The sequence below is a fragment of the Staurois parvus genome, unplaced genomic scaffold (assembly GCF_062004578.1).
Source record: "Staurois parvus isolate SC_StPar_1 unplaced genomic scaffold, SC_StPar_1.0 ptg000117l, whole genome shotgun sequence".
Lineage (NCBI taxonomy): Eukaryota > Metazoa > Chordata > Amphibia > Anura > Ranidae > Staurois > Staurois parvus.
The window spans coordinates 919288-941256 of NW_028317913.1; the positions used below are offsets into that span (position 1 = coordinate 919288).

Genomic DNA, 21969 nt, shown 5'->3' on the forward strand with positions numbered 1-21969 from the left:
CACACCTCCAAGACGACCACTGCCTTGCTAAAGAAGCTGAGGGTAAAGGTGATAGACTGGCAAAGCATGTCTCCAGACCTAAACCCTATTGAGCATCTGTGGGGCATACTCAAATGGATAGTGGAGGAGCGCAATGTCTCTAACATCCACCATCTCCATGGTGTCGTCATGGAGGAGTCCAGTGGCAACCTGTGAAGTTCTGGTGAACTCCATGCCCAACAGGATTAAGGCAGTGCTGGAAAATAATGGTGGCCACACAAAATATTGACACTGTGGGCACAATTTGGACATTTTCACTTAGGGGTATACTCACTTTTGTTACCAGCGGTTTAGACATTAATGGCTGTGTGTTGAGTTATTTTGAGGGGACAGCAAATTTACACTGTTATACAAGCTGTACACTCACTACTTTACATTGTAGCAAAGTGTAATTTCTTCAGTGTTGTCACATGAAAAGATATAATAAAACATTTACAAAAATGTGAGGGGTGTACTCACTTCTGTGAGATACTGTATAGCTTTCAAAGAAACTAAGTTCACTAGAAGGAACAAGAATACTCTTAAAGTGGTTGTAAATTTCAGACATGAAATATAAACAAAGTACTTTCCTCTATAGTGTGTACTTGTCTCAATCCAGAGCACTAAGCATCATTTCTCTCTGCTGCCTTGTTCCTCTGCTATCAGCATGAGTCACTTCTGACAAGTTTTCTTGGCACCAAGAGAAACATGGTGACAGGGGAGTGCAAAGCCTGTGATTGAGAGCCTCAGCTCTGTTCCTGTGTGCTGTGTGAAGGGGTGTGTGTGTCCCTTGCATCCAATCAGCTCTCAGAGCTTTCCTAACTGAGCTCTGCAGAGTGTAACTTCAGCTCCCTTCCATACCCCCCTCCACCTCTGCTTTTCAGAGCTGAGGGACCCTGTGTAAATTTTGCACTTTAAGAGCAAAAGATCCGCTCCAGGTGAGTGCCGAATCTGCATAACCCCTCCATAGACACGCAGGTGCTGGCCCGATCCGTAATCACAGATGCAATGGAAAAACAGAACGGTTGGCTGCACAAAACGGCAATGTGGTGGATAAAATCCTTTACTGGAAGCCTTTACATGCAATATGATAAGAACATGACAGCTCCAAGACAGGACAGAGGAGCAGCAGACGCATTTCACGCGAACACGTGCTTAGTCATTTCTGACTAATGACTAAGCATGTGTTCATGTGAAATGCGTCTACTGCGCCTAACACTACATTTCAAAAAATAACTTTTATAAGATTATATTAAAATATTTTTAGGATTACTTACCAAGCTTGAACTGAAGCACTCCTAATGGTCCACCATGAAATCTCAGGAACAGAAGATTATGGATGTCTGTGCTATCACTCATGTTATCAGAGATAGCCCACTTCATGTCAACCAGGCTGCTGGACACTTCAAAATGTTTATTGCATTGTAAAGTAGTTCTTGGGGCAAAGTCTTCAGCAACAAGCTGGACCTTAACTGATGATATTGCCATGTCAAAGATTTGAAGCTCACCTTGATTGTTGCTCACTACAAATATACATCCAGTAGGATGCCATCTTATTAGAACAGGTAGAAGTTCAGCCTGGGCGAGAAGGGTCACTCTTCGATGTGCTTCATACAGAATAACTGAGGAATCTTCACACCCAAGAACAAGCTTGTCTTCAGACAGATTTCTGCCACAACTAATTACCCGGGAACTGAGAGGAATTTTAGTGACAGAAACACACTGGAGTCTGTTCCTGGAACATTCATAAATACAGCTATCAGCCATAGGTTCACTCTCTAAGTTTGTGGACTGTTCCACTGTATACACCTGGTAAGGCTGAGTCATATAGAAGCCAGCATCAAAAATATCTCCCTCAGTGCGGATGTAGCTCAAGACCTAATACAAAAGACAGGTAGAAAATAATACATCTTATGTAAAATTATGCAATGATCACCAAATAAAGGATGCATAGTGCAAGTACAATGCATATATATACTAAGTAATAAGTCTGATTTTATATGTTGGGAGGAAACTTGGGGACTCATAGAAAACCCAGGTAAAAACATGGAGAATACCTAAACATCTAGCAGATAGCATCTTTGGTCAGAAAGAAGGCTTGAAATCTCTTATCTACTATGTTGCACAACTACAGTATCCACTAAGACAATAAGGGGTAGATTTACTTAAACTGGAGAGTGTAAAATCTGGTGCAGCTGAGCATGGTAGCCAATCAGTCTCTATATTCAGCTTGTTCGATTAAGCTTTGAGAAAAAAATTTGGAACCTGGTTAGTTTTATGGGATGCTGCACCAGACTTTGTACTCTCCAGTTTTAGTAAATCAACCCCTATGCTGGTCCATTGATGTACGGTCTAAACAACTTTCTGATCAGTGGTATGTTTAAGTGTTATCTAAATTAAGAAGAATGAACAAAGGAATGCAAACCTTACCTCTCCATAAGACACTTGGACACTTGGATCATTTTACTACCCAGTCAGCCACATAACCTTATTTTGATCTGGGAAGGAGGACTGATTCAAAGATGATCTTGCATGAAAACATTAAAGCGGAACTTTACCCAAAACAATTTGATAAAAATTAATGCTCTTTAAAAAAGGAACATAGATTCCACACTAAAAATGATGCTACCAAGTGAGTGTGTGCTGTAAATTGCCTCCAGCATTGCTCCTGTTTCTTCTTGCTGAAGGCTACAATTTTGTTGAAGCCCAGAGCAGTCACATCCTTAATGGAATCTCGCCCCCTCTCATTGGTCTCAAAATTCACTTTCTTCAATGAAAATATGTACATTTCCAGCCTTGACTATATGTCTTGGCAAAGTTAGAAAGAAAGGCTGACAGAAGCTTTACAGTGCTGACATTCACAGGCTGCCAATGAGGGAGAAAGGAGAGAATATCAGGGAGATGAGACACTATCCTTGTACTCTTTTGTGTCTCCCTGACTGCTTTTCTTTTCTCCCTCCCTAATCTGTGTCCCCTTGGCACAGTCTGTGTCATTCTTGTTGCTTTCTTTCTTTTTCAGCAACAGTAAACCTAAAAGTGGTCAGCAAATCGACCTCCAGTGGCTTTGATTTTAGGCACAGTACCGAGAATAGAGAACAACTGAGCATGTGTAGAGCAGGTTGAGACAGGGCATTACTGGCTAATAAACAGTACAGGCACTTATTTTTAATGTTTTACATACAGTAGCTATACCTGTAAAAGGGGCCAGCCAGAAGTGATCTATCAGGACTAACAGGATTTTCTAACTAAAGTTCCACTTTAAAGTGATATTAAAGTCTAAGGTGTTTTTTTTCCTCAAAAGTAAAAACATGTTATACTTACCTTCTCTGTGCAGTGGTTTTGCACTGAGCAGCCCGGTTCCTCCTCTTCTGGGGTCCCCCGCCGGTGTTCCTGGCCCCTCCGTTCCATTGGGTGCCCCCATAGCAAACACCTTGCTATGGGGGACACCCAAACAGGCATGCTCCAGAGTCCCTGCTCTGCATGTCCAGTCACACACAGAGCCATGGCTCGGCCCCGCCCCTCCCTCTCCTGATTGGCTCACTGGCTGTGATTGACAGCAGTAGGAGCGAAACAGATGCCTCAGCCAATCAGGAGTAAGAGTCCCAAGAGAACCGAGGTTCTCATGGACATTGCTGGATCAAGAGGGGCTCTGGTAAGTGTTAGGGGGGCTGCTACACACAGAAGGTTTGTTACCTTCATGCATAGAGTGCATGAAGGTAAAAAACCTTCAGACTTTAGAACCACTGTAAATAACATAACCTTATATCTATCTATAAATAATATCCAATGTATTTAATTTTACAGAAACACTCGGCAAAGTTGGTAGTGCCACTTTTTGGCACACAAACAGTCTGCATTCTAGGAGTATAGTATACCAGCCTTGTTATGACACAGATACATATCTATAGCCCAAGGCTGGAGAGGATGAAGTGTGTCTATATCATACATCACATGACCAATTTGAGCTGTCTTGGGCATCCCTTAGGTCACATAGCCATGCAGTGGTGAGTGGGACTACGCTCTTTACATGGAAATAGAGCAGTAACATTTTTACATATTTTACTTATTGTAAAAAGCTAAGCAGGCAATGTACATTATACTGCTAGAATGTACTCAAGGTGGACCTGAACTAAAAAAAAACTTAAGATTTGCTGTCTTATTGGGTATATCTATAAATGGTAATTATGCCTAAGTATCACCTTGAAAAATCCACCATTTGTCTTAGAATTCCTTCTGAAAACAGCTGACATGTTACTGAGTCAAGACACTATTCTGTAGCCCCATTGCTGTATATCTGTAGTAAAAGATAATTTCAGGCTGCCTCTGACTGGTAGTCACACATGGCTTGCAGAAGAGCAAACTGCAAAATGAAGACCTTGCAAGGATCTCCTTGTTTCTGCTTCACCCATTTTGTGGATCCATACTTCCTCTGCCTCTCCTGCTGCTTCTTAAATATTACCCCATTAGTCATTAGTTCCCTCATCATCAGAGGGTAACTCTTTCTTCTAACAAGTCTGTACTTGTTCCCAGATCAGCTGTTATTAAAAGCCTGCTGTTTTGAAGCTTCTGCCTGGTCAAATCCTTTGTTATTTCTACTTCACCAGTGCCAGCCTTGCAGACCTCAGAAACTCAAAGCTGGAAGGCCCAACATTACCAATGCTAGAATGATCTTTGACCAGAAAGGAGGGAACCTTCCCCTTAAGGTCATAGGCTTGAGTAGTGAGCTGATGAATTCACTTAGCAATAGTTGACTGAGAAGCAGCCTGCCCAATGCAATAACACCCAAGAAGTACTTACAGGGAAAAAGACTGCCGAATGAAGGCTCTGGCCAAGAAGTAACTTGAACAGCATCTAAACAGTGGAGGGTAAGCTCCTTAGGATGCTCAGGAGTAGGACAGAAGGGTGGTAAAACATTGTCCTAGTTTTCAATATCATTTCTATGCTGACGATACCCAAATCTATCCCTCACCTCACAACATCAGTCTCCTCATACATCACTAATTTACGGATAGACATATCAGTCTGGATGTCACACCACTTCCTCAAATTCCAGCTATTCAAAACCGAGCTCATAATATATCCGCCCCTACTTGCCTCTTCCCCTGACTTCTCTGTCCAGATAAATGGTGCAACTATTAACCCATCCCCACATGCCAGGGTGCCAGTTGTAATCCTGGACACTGAACTCTCCTTTCGGCCTCACATCCAATCACTGTGCAAAGCTTGACGCCTCAACCTCCGCAACATCTCCAAAATTACACCACAAAGCTTCTAATTCACTCCCTAGTTATCTCTCGACTACTCCCTCCTTCACTGGATTATCTTTGCATAGGCTATCCCCCCTTCAGTCCATTAAGAATGCTTCTGTTAGACTCATCCACCTTACAACTGTTCAGTGTCTGCTACCCCTCTCTGCCAATCCCTTCAATGGCTTCCGTTCACCCAACAAATTACATTCAAAATACTAACAATACCTTACACAGCTATCCACAACTCTTCCCCAGCTGCATTACTAACCTAGTTTCAAAATATCAACCAAATCATTCTCTTCATTTCTCTCAAGACCTCCTGCTCTCTACCTCCCTTGTTGCCTCCTCCCACGCACAGCTCCAGAACTTCTATCGAGCCTCTCCCATCCTACAGAACTCCACTTTTAGACAATCTCTAAAAAATTTTCTGTTCAGAGAAGACTATCCTGCCTCCGCCTAACAACTGTATTTTCCCTTTCTCCATCAGCTCATCCACAACAGTTATTACCCTTGGTATCACTTGACCCTCCATTTTAGATTGTAAGCTCTAATGAGCAGGGCCCTCTGATTCCAACCTGTATTGAACTGTATTGTAACTGTACTGTCTGTCCTCATGTTGTAAAGTGCTGCGCAAACTGTTGGAGCTATATAAATCCTGTAAAATAATAACAATATTAACAATAATAGTTAAGGTGGAAGGAGGAAACCACATTGGACAAAAAGGATGCCTGAAGAATCAATACAACTTTATTCTTGTAAAGCACAAGAATGCATCCATACAAGATAAGGTTGCCAACCTTGGGAAGATCCTGATCTATGAGAATGGCAACCTTACAAAGAGAACAGGAAGAGAAATATCCCTGACAGGTTCAAATGGTTGTTTCTGAAGAACAAAACCAGCTTATGGTCCCACAGAGCAAACGGAAGAGGCATAGGAGGCACTAACTGAACATAAGCTCTTACCAAGAATATTAAACAATGGGTCTCTGAAAGAGAACAGCCTAGGCCAAGATCTGACCCTTAAAGGTGTTCAAGGTCAAAAATTTGTCTAGTCCGGACTGAAGAAAGGAAAAAATTTGTTTCCAAGAGCACATTCTTGGGCGAAACTTTATCCTCTCACACTAAGCAAAGAACATTTTTCAAGTGTGGGAGAAAACTTTACAAGAAGATGACTTCCTGGCTCAAAAGGGTAGGGATATCTGAAACTGACCATCCAGGAAGGTCCAGGGAGAATCGTCCAGAAAATTAAGCATATCTGCCTGGACCAACAAATTATAATGAGAATCAATGGAATGCTTTCTATCCTATCCACCGGAGCAGATAAAGCAGAAGTTTGAGGGGGAAAGGCAAAAAGGAAGTTGACCTTATACCATGGAGGAATCTACTACACAGGCTGAAGGATACTTGGTTCTGGCAAAAAGTTTGTTCAGTTTTTGTTGAACCTGGACTCCAGAAGGGACAGGTCTGGTGCCCCCAATCTGTGACAGAATGTCTGAAACAGCTCATGTTGAAGAGACCATTCTCCAGGATCCAGATGTGATCCAGTTCGCTTGCCATTTTTTTCATGCCTGAAATGTGAAAAGCAGAAAGGGCCTGGAATAAGAAGTTCAGAATGAGTTCTGCTTCTTTGACTTCTGGTGCCACCTTGATGTGCCAACAACAGTGACATTGTCAGACTGTAACCCGATTGGGAGACCCTGAAATGGGGGGTTCCAGCGCTGAATCGAATCACCGTAAATGCAAGGTCCTCTTATAAACAAATCTCCTGAATTGATAGAGAAGCGAGGACTTCTACCCAACCCAACAGACTGGCATCTGGTGTCAATTCCTTCCAGACCATTGGGAAAAAATACTTCCCCAATTCCAGCACTAGAATGAAAACCCAGCACTCCAATGCCATCCTGGTCTTGCAGGTCAGCCACACAGGTTCTGAATCTATAGACTGAGCTTGTCTGTTCCATGCTTTCAGAATGCTGAGTTGCAACTATCTGGAGTGGAAATGGGAAAATGAGATTGGAGGCCACCATTAAGCTCAGTACCCTCATATCAAAGGAACTGAGGGATGGGTCATGGACCACAGATTCTGCACTGTGGATAGAGGGGTCAGAAGATGTTCCCAGGAAAATGACCACTAAACAAGTAGCAATACAACCCATGAAACCCTACCACTTCTGGAACAGGGGTAATGACCCCTTGTGAAAGAAGAAACACTAGAGCCTAGGGCTCCTTTTCTGCACAGGGGAGGCAAAGCACAAAACTCCAGCTTGTAGCCCCTGGATACAATATGATGGACTCACATGTTCAGGAAAACCTGGGCCTAGACAGTCGCAAGGGCCAATAAAGGTACCCTAACTTGGGCCTGGGCTTAGTGCCAGAGGGCTGGAAGGGACAAAAGGAACTCTTCTTAGTCCCAGTCAAAGAAGACTTTGGTCCAACTGGCTTAATCTTCTTCTTTAGCAGCAAATGGGTACTCTCCTCAACATTTATTTTGTGGATAATAGTAACCAAAATATTGCTGCACAGACATTTATCTGTGAAGAGCATTCATTCTTGCTGTTTTTATGCAGGAGAGCTTTGGTGATCAACATTTGAGATATGTCTCATGGACAGATATAAGACCCAGTCAGGAAAACTGTCAGAGAGCATATCCCAGGTTCTCCACACAGAAGCCTAGGTCCACTAGAGATAGCACCAGGTGCTGTAGCATAGGAGAATCTGCCCCAAGGTCATTTGCCATGCACATGTCCCAGACCAGCAGAGCCTGGCAGACCCCCATTGAAGCAACTGAAGGATGCATAGCCACACCTTTTAGAGAAAAGGATCGTTAATGAGTGATTCAATCCTCGTATCTGAAGGGTCCCAAATACAGGAACATCATCCTCAGGACCCGTAAGGGGCTTGGTCAGATACAAAACAGCCAGATCTACTACATGAGCCTTTCATTGCTTGCAGAATTCCATTTCCAGGGGATATTTCTGTGCAGGCCGTTTTGGGGGAACAAAGTAGAAATTGCTGCAATTTCTGCTGCTGTGATCCTCACTACATCAGTGATGGTCCCAACAGTAGGTTTGAGGTCTGGAGGTAGGCTAGAAGACTGAACATCCTCCTGCAAGAATTCAAAGGATGAGGAAAAAACTGCCTCTCCTGATTAGTCATCCTGTATTTCCTCTGAATCCTGTAAAGTAGATATAGGATAATTGCAGAAAATATCTGGCCAGGAAGGCAAACAAGAGAGTTTGAGGTTCCTAAGGCTCATATCCATCTGGATATTAGCTACCTACTTCATGATGGACATAGCAGCAGAAAAGACCTCCTTGGATACAAGTGAAACAGAGGAGGATGAGTGAGTAAGGGAAAACCCTGAAGGTGACAATGACCCTCTATGAGTGCCAAAAAGAGGACTAATGTTGGCAGAGCTCACTGTGGGAACGGCAATACTCCTTCCATCATATGCATATGAGTGCTGGCAGAGCCGGCAGTCTCTACCACCTTGTGTGTAAGGTCTGTCATGTGCCACAAGATACTATCCCCAAGGGGTACTTAGGACCTAGACCAATGAAAAAAGAAGGAGTGGAAGACCTTTTTATGACACACCTCCTGAGGTCCATGGAGCCCAGCAGTACAAACCAGGCCTGTACAATATCTTGAAGGGAGTGCTGCAGATAGGTGTCCTAAGCAGTCAGATGCCTGGAACAAAAGATTGTCCCCCGTAAGAAGAGGAGCTCATGTACAGTATGGTCTGGACCTAGGCATGGGCAAAACGGTCCCCTTGCCACACCTGTCCATGCAAGCCAAAGGACCTGCCCATAAAAGGGTAAGGGACTTTACCTCAAAAGGCACCATTAATAAATCTAAAATGGCGCCCGGTGGAATTCTCCTCCTGCAGCTTGAGAAAGGGGACTGAAGCTTGCAATTTCCAAATCATGGTTGCTAATCCCTTGCACTGCAAAGGGCAAGAGCAACAGCACACTGGGTTTCCTGGCAGCGGCACTTACCATTAGAAATTTTAATTCGCAGAGCTGAAGGTCCTAGAAACCCAACTCAATCTACAACTGATCCAGCTAGGGATACCCCCACAAGGGTCTTTATTATCTGGGGTCCGCAGCACTAGACTTCTGTCCTGGACCTGTATATCAAGTTACAAGTCCTCTCATGTGTTATAACTGCATGTCAAGGTTAGCACTTCCCTGGAATCCAGTGCCAGAGAGCCACCTTACAGGCTGTCCCTGCTCACCTGCAAGGCAAGGGTACAGTCTCTCAAAGAAGAGATAAGCCAAGAGGTAACTGATTTAGACGTATGCCTAGGCAAACTGGACACCAAAAAGAGACTTGTTAGAAGATCAGATAAATTCCAGTAGAAAAGGGAAAAAAATATCTCAGAGCACAGAGAGACCCATCTTTCACACTGAAGGCATGCTGGGACTGTGGGGGAGGGGGTTATGTAGGGCTGAGTTTGCTTTTGCCAGGACTAAATCACCTGGAGGTGGAGTATAACCCATTGGTCAAGAATTATCTAATCTGTTTGGTTCATTTCACATATGAGTGTGCACACTCACCTATTATTTTATCAAATGGTATTTTTTTTTGTTTGCACTATCCTTCAACCATTTGGATTACTGCTGAGACATAATGGAACCTTTTTATTGATGTTCAAGCAGTCCAGCCTACTGGGATTACGTGCATTTTGACCACTGATTAATAGAGGGTCATTTCTTTCCTGTAAGCAGTGTGGCTTGTCATCTTGGAAGACTATACAGTCATGGCCGAAATTGTTGGCACCCTTGATATTTCTCCAGGAAATCATGTATTTCTCACGAAACGTATTGCATTAACACATGTTTTGCTATACACATGTTTATTCCCTTTGTGTGTATTGGGACAAAACAAAAAAAGGGAGGAAAGAAAGCAAATTCGACATAATGTCACACAAACCTCCAAAAATGGGCTGGACAAAAGTATTGGCACCCTTTCACAACTGCGGATAAATAAGAATGTTACAAGCATGTGATGCTCCTGTAAACTCACCTGGGGCAAGTAACAGGTGTGGGCAATATAGAAATCACACCTGAAAGCAGATAAAAAGGAGAGACGTTCACTTAACCTTTGCATTGTGTGTCTGTCTGTGCCACACTAAGCATGGACAACAGAAAGAGGAGACGAGAACTGTCTGAGGACCTGAGAACCAAAATTGTGGCAAAATATCAACAATCTCAAGGTTACAAGTCCATCTCCAGAGAACTAGATTTGCCTTTGTCCACAGTGCGCAACATTATCAAGAAGTTTGCAACCCATGGCACTGTAGCTAATCTCCCTGGTCGTGGACGGATGAGGAAAATTGATGAAAGATTGCAACGCAGAATAGTCCGGATGGTGGATAAGCAGCCCCAAACATGTTCCAAAGACATTCAAGCTGTCCTGCAGGCTCAGGGAGCATCAGTGTCAGCGCGAACTATCCGTCGACATTTAAATGAAATGAAACGCTATGGCAGGAGACCCAGGAGGACCCCACTGCTGACACAGAGACATAAAAAAGCAAGACTACAGTTTGCCAAAATGTACTTGAGTAAGCCAAAAGCCTTCTGGGAAAACGTCTTGTGGACAGATGAGACCAAGATAGAGCTTTTCGGTAAAGCACATCATTCTACTGTTTACCGAAAACGGAATGAGGCCTACAAAGAACAAAACACAGTACCTACGGTAAAATATGGTGGAGGTTCAATGATGTTTTGGGGTTGTTTTGCTGCCTCTGGCACTGGGTGCCTTGACTGTGTGCAAGGCATCATGAAATCTGAGGATTACCAAAGGATTTTGGGTCGCACTGTAGGGCCCAGTGTCAGAAAGCTGGGTTTGCGTCCAAGATCCTGGGTCTTCCAGCAGGACAATGACCCCAAACATACGTCAAAAAGCACTCAGAAATGGATGGCAAAGAAGCGCTGGAGAGTTCTGAAGTGGCCAGCAATGAGCCCAGATCTAAATCCCATTGAACACCTGTGGAGAGATCTTAAAATTGCTGTTGGGAAAAGGTGTCCTTCCAATAAGAGAGACCTGGAGCTGTTTGCAAAGGAAGAGTGGTCCAAAATTCCGGGTGAGAGGTGTCAGAAGCTTATTGATGGTTATAGGAAGCGACTGATTTCAGTTATGTTTTCCAAAGGGTGTGCAACCAAATATTAAGTTAAGGGTGCCAATACTTTTGTCCAGCCCATTTTTGGGGTTTTGTGTGACATTATGTCATATTTGCTTTTCTGCCTCTGTTTTATATTTGTTCCAATACATACAAAGGGAATAAACATGTGTATAGCAAAACATGTGTTAATGCAATACCTTTTTTGTGTGAAATACTTGATTTTCAGGAAAAATATCAAGGGTGCCAACAATTTCGGCCATGACTGTATAAATTTAATAATAAGTCTAAGGACGTATTGTGCATGTTGTGGATTCTATTCACTTATTTATTTGGTTCAACATTATTTGCATATACATTGATATTATTTTTTCTGTGTATGGATTAATTGCAATTTTATTATTTTGTTTGGGTTTATAATATTTTTAGCACTGCGTTCTGTATATATTTTCTCAAAATTGAGCATCACAATTTTGGTGCCAGCAGTTGTTTTTGGTTTCACCTACATGCAGATTCAGCATATAGTTTTATAACATCTCTAAAGATTTACTATTTTCCTTCACATAAGGGAATTATTTATTTCAAATGCAATTATTAATAAACAGATAAGAAAAATCAGAAAATGGTGGGAAACGGGGAATGAAAGAGAGAAAAGCTCAGCAAAAACGTTCATAAATCACAAACAGCTCAGTATCAGGAAATAGCATTTATTGAGTTTCTGGCAAAGCACAAAGCTCAGATTCAAAATAGCTATACAGTGCATTCTAACTATACAATTAGAGATGAGCGAATCGAACATGACGAAGTGGAATTCGTTTCGAAGATTAGGAAATATTCGATTTGCGCCGAATCCGAAAATTAGCAAACTTCGGATGCACGAATCGAATTTTCCCAAAAATGGCGGCGACATGTGTGGCGACGGAGCGGGGATCTCTGGGAAGGCACGCAGACAAGGCGTGCTGACCCATAATGCATGTGATCGCATTAGCCAATCAGCAGCCAGCCAGCCAGCACTGTGTAATGGTGGAGCTATAAATCGCGGCCATCTTAGAATTCTCCATTAGCCTCCGGTCATTCAAGAGAGACAGACCTCTGTGTATTAGGGACAGAGTTAGGGCCACAGAGACTTTAGGGCCACAGAATCGTTACTTAGGGACACAGAATCGTTACTCAGGGACACAGAATTGTTACTCAGGGACACAGAATTGTTACTCAGGGACACAGAATCGTTACTCAGGGACAGACACAGAATTGTTACTCAGGGACACAGAATTGTTACTGAGGGACACAGAATCGTTACTTAGGGACACAGAATTGTTACTCAGGGACACAGAATTGTTACTCAGGGACACAGAATCGTTACTGAGGGACACAGAATCGTTACTCAGGGACACAGAATCGTTACTCAGGGACACAGAATCGTTACTCAGGGACACAGAATCGTTACTCAGGGACACAGAATCGTTACTCAGGGACACAGAATCGTTACTCAGGGACACAGAATCGTTACTCAGGGACACAGAATTGTTACTCAGGGACACAGAATTGTTACTGAGGGACACAGAATCGTTACTGAGGGACACAGAATCGTTACTCAGGGACACAGAATTGTTACTCAGGGACACAGAATTGTTACTCAGGGACACAGAATTGTTATTCAGGGACACAGAATTGTTACTCAGGGACAGACACAGAATTGTTACTCAGGGAAACAGAATTGTTACTCAGGGACACAGAATTGTTACTGAGGGACACAGAATTGTTACTGAGGGACACAGAATTGTTACTCAGGGACACAGAATTGTTACTCAGGGAAAGACACATAATTGTTACTCAGGGAAAGACACAGAATTGTTACTCAGGGAAAGACACAGAATTGTTACTCAGGGACACAGAATCGTTACTGAGGGACACAGAATCGTTACTCAGGGACACAGAATTGTTACTCAGGGACACAGAATTGTTACTCAGGGACACAGAATTGTTATTCAGGGACACAGAATTGTTACTCAGGGACAGACACAGAATTGTTACTCAGGGAAACAGAATTGTTACTCAGGGACACAGAATTGTTACTGAGGGACACAGAATTGTTACTGAGGGACACAGAATTGTTACTCAGGGACACAGAATTGTTACTCAGGGAAAGACACATAATTGTTACTCAGGGAAAGACACAGAATTGTTACTCAGGGAAAGACACAGAATTGTTACTCAGGGACACAGAATTGTTACTCAGGGACACAGAATTGTTACTGAGGGACACAGAATCATTACTCAGGGACACAGAATTGTTACTCAGAGACACAGAATTGTTACTCAGGGACACAGAATCGTTACTCAGGGACACAGAATCGTTACTGAGGGACACAGAATCGTTACTGAGGGACACAGAATTGTTACTCAGGGACACAGAATTGTTACTCAGGGACACAGAATCGTTACTCAGGGACACAGAATCGTTGAATTAAAGAGTATGTCAGACAACACGCAGAGGAGTGGCAGAGGAGGCAATGTTTCAGGAGCGAGCAGACGTGGCAGCAGAGGAAGGGGTCGAGGCAGCACTAGTCGCAGCCAGAGGCCAGTGCTCCCGGTGTCATCCAGCGGTCGTGTCTCCACCGACAACCCTGCCATCATCGATTGGTTGGCTCGGTCGTCTTCCTCTTCCCAGGTCACCTCTGACACCTACAGCCAACGGTCGGTGGGTACATCAGACACAACCGTTAGTTGGCATGGCCCGGGAGCAAGCCCACTGAAATCACGTGTCCTCTACCTGCCCCTGTCCTTTGGTGTTCCCTCACCAAGCGAAGTATCGCATGCTGTGGGCTCAGCCCCACTGTACAGTGAGGAAGAGCTAACAGAGGGCGGTCAGGAACGGGGGGAGACATCCGCCTCTTCAGCAGCCAGGCGAAGAAGTACTGGCGAGGAGAGTGGCTCGGTAGCCGGTCTAGAGACAGGTCTGTCTCCTGACCCACACGCAGCCGAGGGGGCTAGTAGTGAGGCGGAGACCCTAATTGATGATGATGAGGCTGATCGCACTTGGCAGCCTCGTCGTCATCAGGCTATTGCTTCCGCATCATCAGGAGAAGAGGGTGCCAGCTTGGCAGCGAGCAAAACAGTCGGTGGGTTGCCCAGGAGGCAGCAGGGTCGCAGCAGTGTCAGTGGAGCCAAACGGCCACGGAGTAGAGCACCAGCTCCACTGCAGCCTACCACCACGGCCAGTAGTGGTGCCGGTGTGCACGGAGGAAGTAGAAGTCAGCCAATGAGGAGTAGCGGGGGCAAAGTTTCCTACTCGGCGGTGTGGCAATTTTTCGTCAAGCCGCCCGAGGAAGTAAACGTAGCCGTATGTCGACTATGTGGCCAGAAAGTCAAGCGTGGCCAGGGGGCCCATGTTGGGACTACAGCGTTGCGTCAGCATATGCAGCGTCGCCATTCGGTGGCCTGGGAAAACCGTGATAAAGATACGGCGGTTCTGCCTGCCCCAGCTCCATCACCCGCTCCGTTACTTGCTCCGTCACCCGACGTCAATCGCCCTCTATCAGCCAGTCAAGGCTCCAACACCTCTGCTGAGGGGAGTTGTCGCTCGTTGGCATCTTCCGCTCGTTCAGATGCTCCTTCTCCTGCTACTCCTCTTCACGGATTCCGTCAGCAGTCTTTCTTGGAATCCGTTTCCAAGAGACAAAAGTTTGCGAGCACGCACCCGACGGTGCAGAAGCTGAACGTCCTCCTGTCCAAGTTGCTGGTGCTGCAGTCCCTCCCTTTCCAAGTGGTGGACTCAGCACCTTTCCGAGAAATGATGGCTTGTGCCGAGCTGCGGTGGAGAGTGCCAAGCCGTCATTTCTTCGCCAAAAAGGCAGTGCCAGCCCTGCATTCACATGTAGAAGAGATGGTGGGCCAGTCTTTGAGCATGTCGGTCTCTGCCAAAGTGCACGGCAGCGCCGACGTGTGGAGCTGTAACTACGGTCAGGGACAGTACATGTCATTTACGGCCCACTGGGTGAACGTGGTGCCGGCACAGCCGCACCAGCAACTTGGACAGGTCACGCCGCTTTTGCCTCCACGTTTGCACGTCCTTGGTCCAGCAAAGATGTCCGCCTCTACCACCTCTTCTTCCGCCGTGTCCTCAGCCGCCACCCCCGTGCCAAGTCCCATTACCCGACCGGCATATCACATGTGCAGGGCGCAACGGTGTCACGCTGTGCTGCACCTGGTATGCCTTGGCGAACGTAGTCACACAGGGGAGGAACTTCTGAGTGTAATGAACAGAGAAATCGACAGATGGCTGTCTCCGCGCAAACTGAAAATCGGAACCATGTTGACCGACAACGGAAAGAACATGGTGTCTGCTCTGCGTCAAGGAAGGTTGTGCCATGCGCCATGCATGGCTCACGTGTTCAATCTGGTTGTCAAGCGGTTCCTAAAATCCACCATCCCACTGCAAGACATCCTTAAAATGTCACGTAAACTTTGCATGCATTTCAGCCATTCCTACACCGCAAAGCACACCCTCCTTGAGCTGCAGCGGCAGAACGGAATTCCACAGCATCGCCTGATCTGCGACGTTGCAACAAGGTGGAATTCAACCCTACATATGTTAGACCGCCTTTACGAACAGCGAAAGGCCATCACCGATTTCCTGATGTTACAAGCGGATAAAGGTACTCCCCTGTGTAACTTAGATGTCAGCCATTGGCAGCTCATGCGTGACACCTGCCGCTTGCTCAGGCCCTTTGAGAAGGCCACGCTATTCGTGAGTCGGCAGGACTATGGGATGAACGACGTCATTCCTCTGTTGCACGTCCTGGAACAAATGCTGTTAACAATGGCTGGTCAGGGTGCGGTAGACGTGGCGCACAGATCTCAACGCCACATGACCCCTGTGGGGGCAGGACAGGAAGAAGAGGAGGAGGTAGAGGAGGACATTGGTGCTCAGGAATTATTGAGTGAAATGGGTGGTTTTTCCACTCAGCGGACAGGAGTGGAGGAGCAGGAGCATCTGGTAGAGGAGGAGGAGGAGACAGAGGACCCAGACGCACCGTGGCAGTATGCTGTGGAGATGGAGGCAGGGAGTCCCTCGCATTCCTTGGCACAAATGGCCCATAGCATGCTCGGTTGCTTGCGTAGCGACAGCCGAATAATAACCATCAGACAGAGGGATGACTTTTGGCTGTCCACCTTGTTGGACCCTCGCTACCGTTCAAAAATGGTGGCCTTTTTCACACCTGCTGAGAGGGAGGCCAAAATAACGTACTATAAAAACCACCTATGTAGTCAGTTGGTCTCTGCCTTTCTGCGCCAACGTCCATCCTCAGACACTGTGGGCCCTGTGCGCTCGCGTTCCGCTGCCATGGCAGCAGGGGAGGGGTGGGGTGGTAGGAGCAGTGGCAGCTCCACCAGCAGCGGCTGCCTCAGTCTGCAGTCGATGATGAGTAGCTTTCGTCACCAGCGCAGTGAGGAAACTACTAACCAGCCGCAGCAGCAGCAGCAGCATCAGGTGGACCTGGAGCAGGACCTCAAACAACAGGCTTGGGCCTACTTGGACAGCACCCTGCCAACCGAGGTAGACAATCCCCTTGACTACTGGGCAACGAAACTTGACCTTTGGCCCCAACTAGCTGAATTTGCCCTTGAAAGGCTGTCATGCCCGGCCAGTAGCGTGGCATCGGAGCGCGTGTTTAGTGCGGCAGGAGGTATTGTAACTCCGCGGAGGACACGACTGTCCACCCAAAGTGTGGAGAGACTCACGTTTGTGAAAATGAATCAGGCGTGGATTAGTCTGGATTTCAAACCACCAGTTCCTGACACAACTGACTAAATCCGCCATGAATCATGCCCCAAACATGTTATTATTTTTAACATAGGCCTCTGTATGGCCTTCAATTTAAGCTGCTTACACTTCGCCACTCTGCCATGGGCCCCTGTACCGCCTCCTCTTGCTGCTGCCAGGTCCAGAGTGTGTCATCGGTCCCTGTACGGCCTCCCATTGCTGCTGTCTCCATCGCCACACTCTGCCATGTGCCACTTTCAGGTCTCCTCACACTGCTGGTGGGTTCCATTTTGTCATAGGGTGCTGGCAGATTACGGGCCTCCCATTGCTGCTGCCAGGCCCGTAATCTGCCATGGGCCCCCGTACCGACTCCTCATGCTGCTGCTAGGCCCGTAATATGTCATGGGCCCCTGTACCACCTCCTCATGCTGCTGCCAGGTCCAGAGTGTGTCATGGGTCCCTGTACGGCCTCCCATTGCTGCTGCCAGGCCCGTAATCTGCCATGGGCCCCCGTACCGACTCCTCATGCTGCTGCCAGGCCCGTAATCTGTCATGGGCCCCTGTACCGCCTCCTCATGCTGCTGCCAGGTCCAGAGTGTGTCATGGGTCCCTGTTCGGCCTCCCATTGCTGCTGTCTCCATCGCCACACTCTGCCATGTGCCACTTTCAGGTCTCCTCACACTGCTGGTGGGTTCCATTTTGTCATAGGGTGCTGGCAGATTACGGGCCTCCCATTGCTGCTGCCAGGCCCGTAATCTGCCATGGGCCCCCGTACCGACTCCTCATGCTGCTGCCAGGCCCGTAATCTGTCATGGGCCCCTGTACCGACTCCTCATGCTGCTGCCAGGTCCAGAGTGTCTCATGGGTCCCTGTACGGCCTCCCATTGCTGCTGTCTCCATCGCCACACTCTGCCATGTGCCACTTTCAGGTCTCCTCACACTACTGGTGGGTTCCATTTTTTCATAGGGTGCTGTATGGCCTCCCATTGCTGCTGCCTCCATCGCCACACTGTGGCTCCACACTCTGGTTTTGGCCCAGTGACTGCCCAAATGAGTGAAGTGTGCGGTGATTCTAAGATCGACGGCACTCATCTGCATGTCATACTGACTGACAGTATTATTTCTCTTCCCCAGCAGACTCCAAGGGCATTTAAATTAAAGGTACAGTGTTCTGCACTAATATAAAGGCTCTCTGAAGCCTAGAAACACCCTTTTTATAAGTTAAATTCGCAGCGAATATATTCGACTCGAATCGAATTTATTCCGAATTCGCCGAATCGAATTTTTGAATAATTCGCTCATCTCTATATACAATGGTACCATGTATTTTAGTCATTTTTGATAAATTAAGACATTGAGTAGTATTGTTGCTGCAAAAGTTGTGAAGAGATAGATAAATCATAGAAAAGGCTTTGAGATTTGTACATTTAATGGCTGCAAGCCAATGTTTAAGAAACCCAGGCACATCTTAAATCATACTTTTCTCATAGACTTAATTGCACCTTTCACTGTACTGCAAAACATGTTACTGGAAAAACCCTAATATTAATTCTGGAAATATAATAAATAACCTAATAAACTATTTAATGCATTTAAGGAGAAAAATAAGAAAGGTGAGTATTCAAAATACAATTCCAGATAGAATACTGGTATTTTAATGCTGTCAGACAATTATATATATATATATAAATATATCATGCTGTCAGACAATTCTCTTGCTTTTTTTTTTTGCTTTTTGCAACTTAAAAAGCTAATAAGTGGTAACATGGTTCATGAACAGTTATGCTGCCAGACGGAGAAAGGATTAAAAAAAATATAATAACTCTGGGATGTGCAAATTTACCAAAAAATAAACCTACACATTGTACTGTTTTGCTTTTGGCTGGATAAACAACTTTGCACCTAGTGTACACTACCGCACCTAGTGGGCAACACACAGGGTAACCTGCTGTATATGAATGTTGGGGTGCATGGCCATTTATTCTTAACAGCATGCCAATGCACATACACAGTAAAAACAAATGCTTCTGTGCTGTGCTGTCAAAAAAGTTCCAGTCTGTTATTTTGTATGCTGAGGGTTCATTCAAAATAAATGTGCTGCCTTAGTGCATTGAGTCAGAACAGAAAAGTGTATGGGCACTAAAGGAAACCTGTACTGAGATTAACATGGGGATCTGTCATTACTAACTTTCCTCCAAGAATGCAAGTTCCTTGGCTGTCTGTGGCTCCAATACTTTCTTAATCACTGAGCTAGAACAAGCATATAAGTCAACAAAGTCAGAACTCTTGGTTTCCATACTTTTTTCATGTCAGTGCCTCAGAGACTGAACCTAGTGCAGGGGCAGGAAACCATAAAGAGTTGGAGATCTACCTGAACAACATGGGAGAAGTCAAAGATCAGCAGGCGCAGTGTCGCCTCCTCACACCTGATTTAAGCCTATAATTGCTGTTCTACTGCGACCATAGGTTTGAATTAGGTGGCTGTGACACACTTCTGGTCACTGCAGCTGCAATGAGGTTGGAGTGGTGGGTGGTAAAAACACATCATAACTATGGGATTTTACCCCCCCCCCCCCAAACTACAAATATAAATGACCCTTACTGTACTGTTTTCACATTGATGTGCTGCACAGTGCACCTGCAACCTTCCTGGGTTAGCTGCGATTTTTCATAGACTTCTGTTATATCCTCTAGGTGTGGTGCACTTTCTGAAAGTGCACCATAACTCCTGCATTCAGGAATTTTGGTGTGTTTTGAGAAAGTGCACAAAACCTGCAGGATATAATAGAAGTCTATAGCTAAGCACAGCAATCCCACAGGAAAGCTGCAGGTACACTGCACCTGAGGTGTGGGTAAACCATAGCACATGAGTGTGAAAGCAGCCCTATACTATTATGCCCAGTGTATTGCTTCACGCTGACCTAAAGATCTCTTCTTTCCTGCTGCTGGCACCACACTGGAGACTGCTAGCTGGGATAAGAGGTGGCATCGACTTATGCAGCTCTTGCTCCCTACTACAGCTCCAACTTCATAAGTAGCCCTTCTGCAGTGCACTCTGCTTGATGCTCTGGGATGGTGGGTCAGCAAGTCCAGACTGCGATCTACCAGTCACCTGGTCGTGATCTACTGGTAGATCACGATCTATGGGTTGCTGATCCCTGACCTAGTGGATCAGCATGACAAACAGGCAACTAGTGCTGCGCATGGATTGCCTGTATACAGCACTTCCAGATTTGCTGCTGGTATCAGCTCTATGACGTGCACCATTTGAGCATGCTAATGTGCATTAGGCACCATTATCTAGAAAACGACACTGGAAGAGCCTACCAAGAATATGTGACATTGGTCTATTTACTTATTATTTATTTTCCAGGAGACCATACTAGAAGCATCTACTGCTTCTAAGCATGTCTGGTAGCAGCCGCATTTGTGGGAAACTAATTCACGGCAATCATGATAATCACTTTAAAGGAAGTGTCCAGCAAATCACTGCATTGCACACTTACTGTGGACATGCACATGAACTGTCTGCCACCATTGCAATAACAAAATTTCTAAAGCACATCTGTACTGAACACTTGTGGCTTTCGGCTGCTATAGGATGACCAAGGGTCACAAGACCAGTTGTGCCATAAGGCAAAGTTGAGAAGAAGAGTGGGTTTAGCGCTTCCTCTCACCCTATGTTTTTTTCTTTTATATTAACTATGAGATGAGATATAACTATACTTTAATCTCTAGTGCCCACCTTCACAAAGGTACAACCAACAATACAGTATCAGCATCAGAAAAAAACTCAGAAAGAGTACATTTTAACAATTAAAGAAAAGTGTTGACTGTCATTTCTGTTCTCTGCTTCTGGCAATGCCAGTTCCCTGGCTATCCTGCAAATACCTTAGTTTACTTAATGACTTTTCTATGTAAATAAAGGAATTCCAATGTTTCTCTGACTTTCTTTTGATACATATTTGTCCTGGGTCAGTGACTAAGAAATACTGACTCCAGACATACTGTAAGCAGAAAACTAACATTTTCAGAAGGCCAGCTATTGCAGTTGTAGTGTTTTTCTCATGACAAGAACACTTTGAATGTTAATTTGGATACTGTGAACATGGGGTTGATTGAATGACACTACATAGTGATCTCACCTCCAGTCGGTTATTGGCACAGCCTAAAAGGACCATGTTGGCTCTGTCTTTCTCACTGGAAATTGGACTCCAAGGCCAGACATTATCCTCTGGTACTGGCCACCAGCAAATTGCTAGATCCTGTACACAGTTGAGTGCAAGATGACGGCTCAGGTGACGAACCTTTGGTCCTGGTATGTCAATATCTGAAATCTATTAAAAAAAAAAAACAACTGAATTTATATGTCAACTTTAACTATGTAAACCTATCTTCTTTTAGATGTGCAATAATGTGTTCTTTTGGTTTAGATGTATTTTCATGTAGCTATATAGTTTGCATTTGTGTTTGGTGTTTTAATGAATGATTTTTATTGTTTTAGTTTTCATGAATTTATGTAAAAAAAGACATTAAGTAACAAACAATAATTGTCTCTTATATCCCTAGACTGTACAATTGAAAACCCAATGAGGGACATTTATCAAACTGGAGCAGACAGGATTTGCAGCACTTGTACATGGCAACCAGTCAGCTTCTATCTTCAACTTGTTCATTTAGGCTTTGAAAATGAAAGGCAGAAGCTAATTGGATGCTACGGATAGGTATATGACAAGTGCAGTGCTCACAAATTCAAAACCAAAGTGATAAACATAAATAGTAATAAAAAAGAAACCTACGAATCACTAAGATCT

The 21969-nt window shown here is 45.1% G+C and overlaps 1 protein-coding gene across 4 annotated transcripts in view; it reads right to left on the reverse strand.

Annotated features, from left to right (window-relative positions):
- The window catches only part of WDPCP (WD repeat containing planar cell polarity effector), a 470287-nt gene that overhangs the window by 220100 nt on the left and 228218 nt on the right, over window positions 1–21969 (reverse strand). For all 4 annotated transcript variants that reach the window (XM_089671996.1, XM_089671995.1, XM_089671997.1 and 1 more), the window contains 2 exons: window positions 21301–21492; window positions 1296–1896 (listed from right to left, as the gene is read on the reverse strand). In XM_089671996.1, coding sequence (XP_089528122.1) covers window positions 1296–1896; window positions 21301–21492 — 793 coding nt within the window. The remainder of the gene's footprint in view (window positions 1–1295; window positions 1897–21300; window positions 21493–21969) is intronic.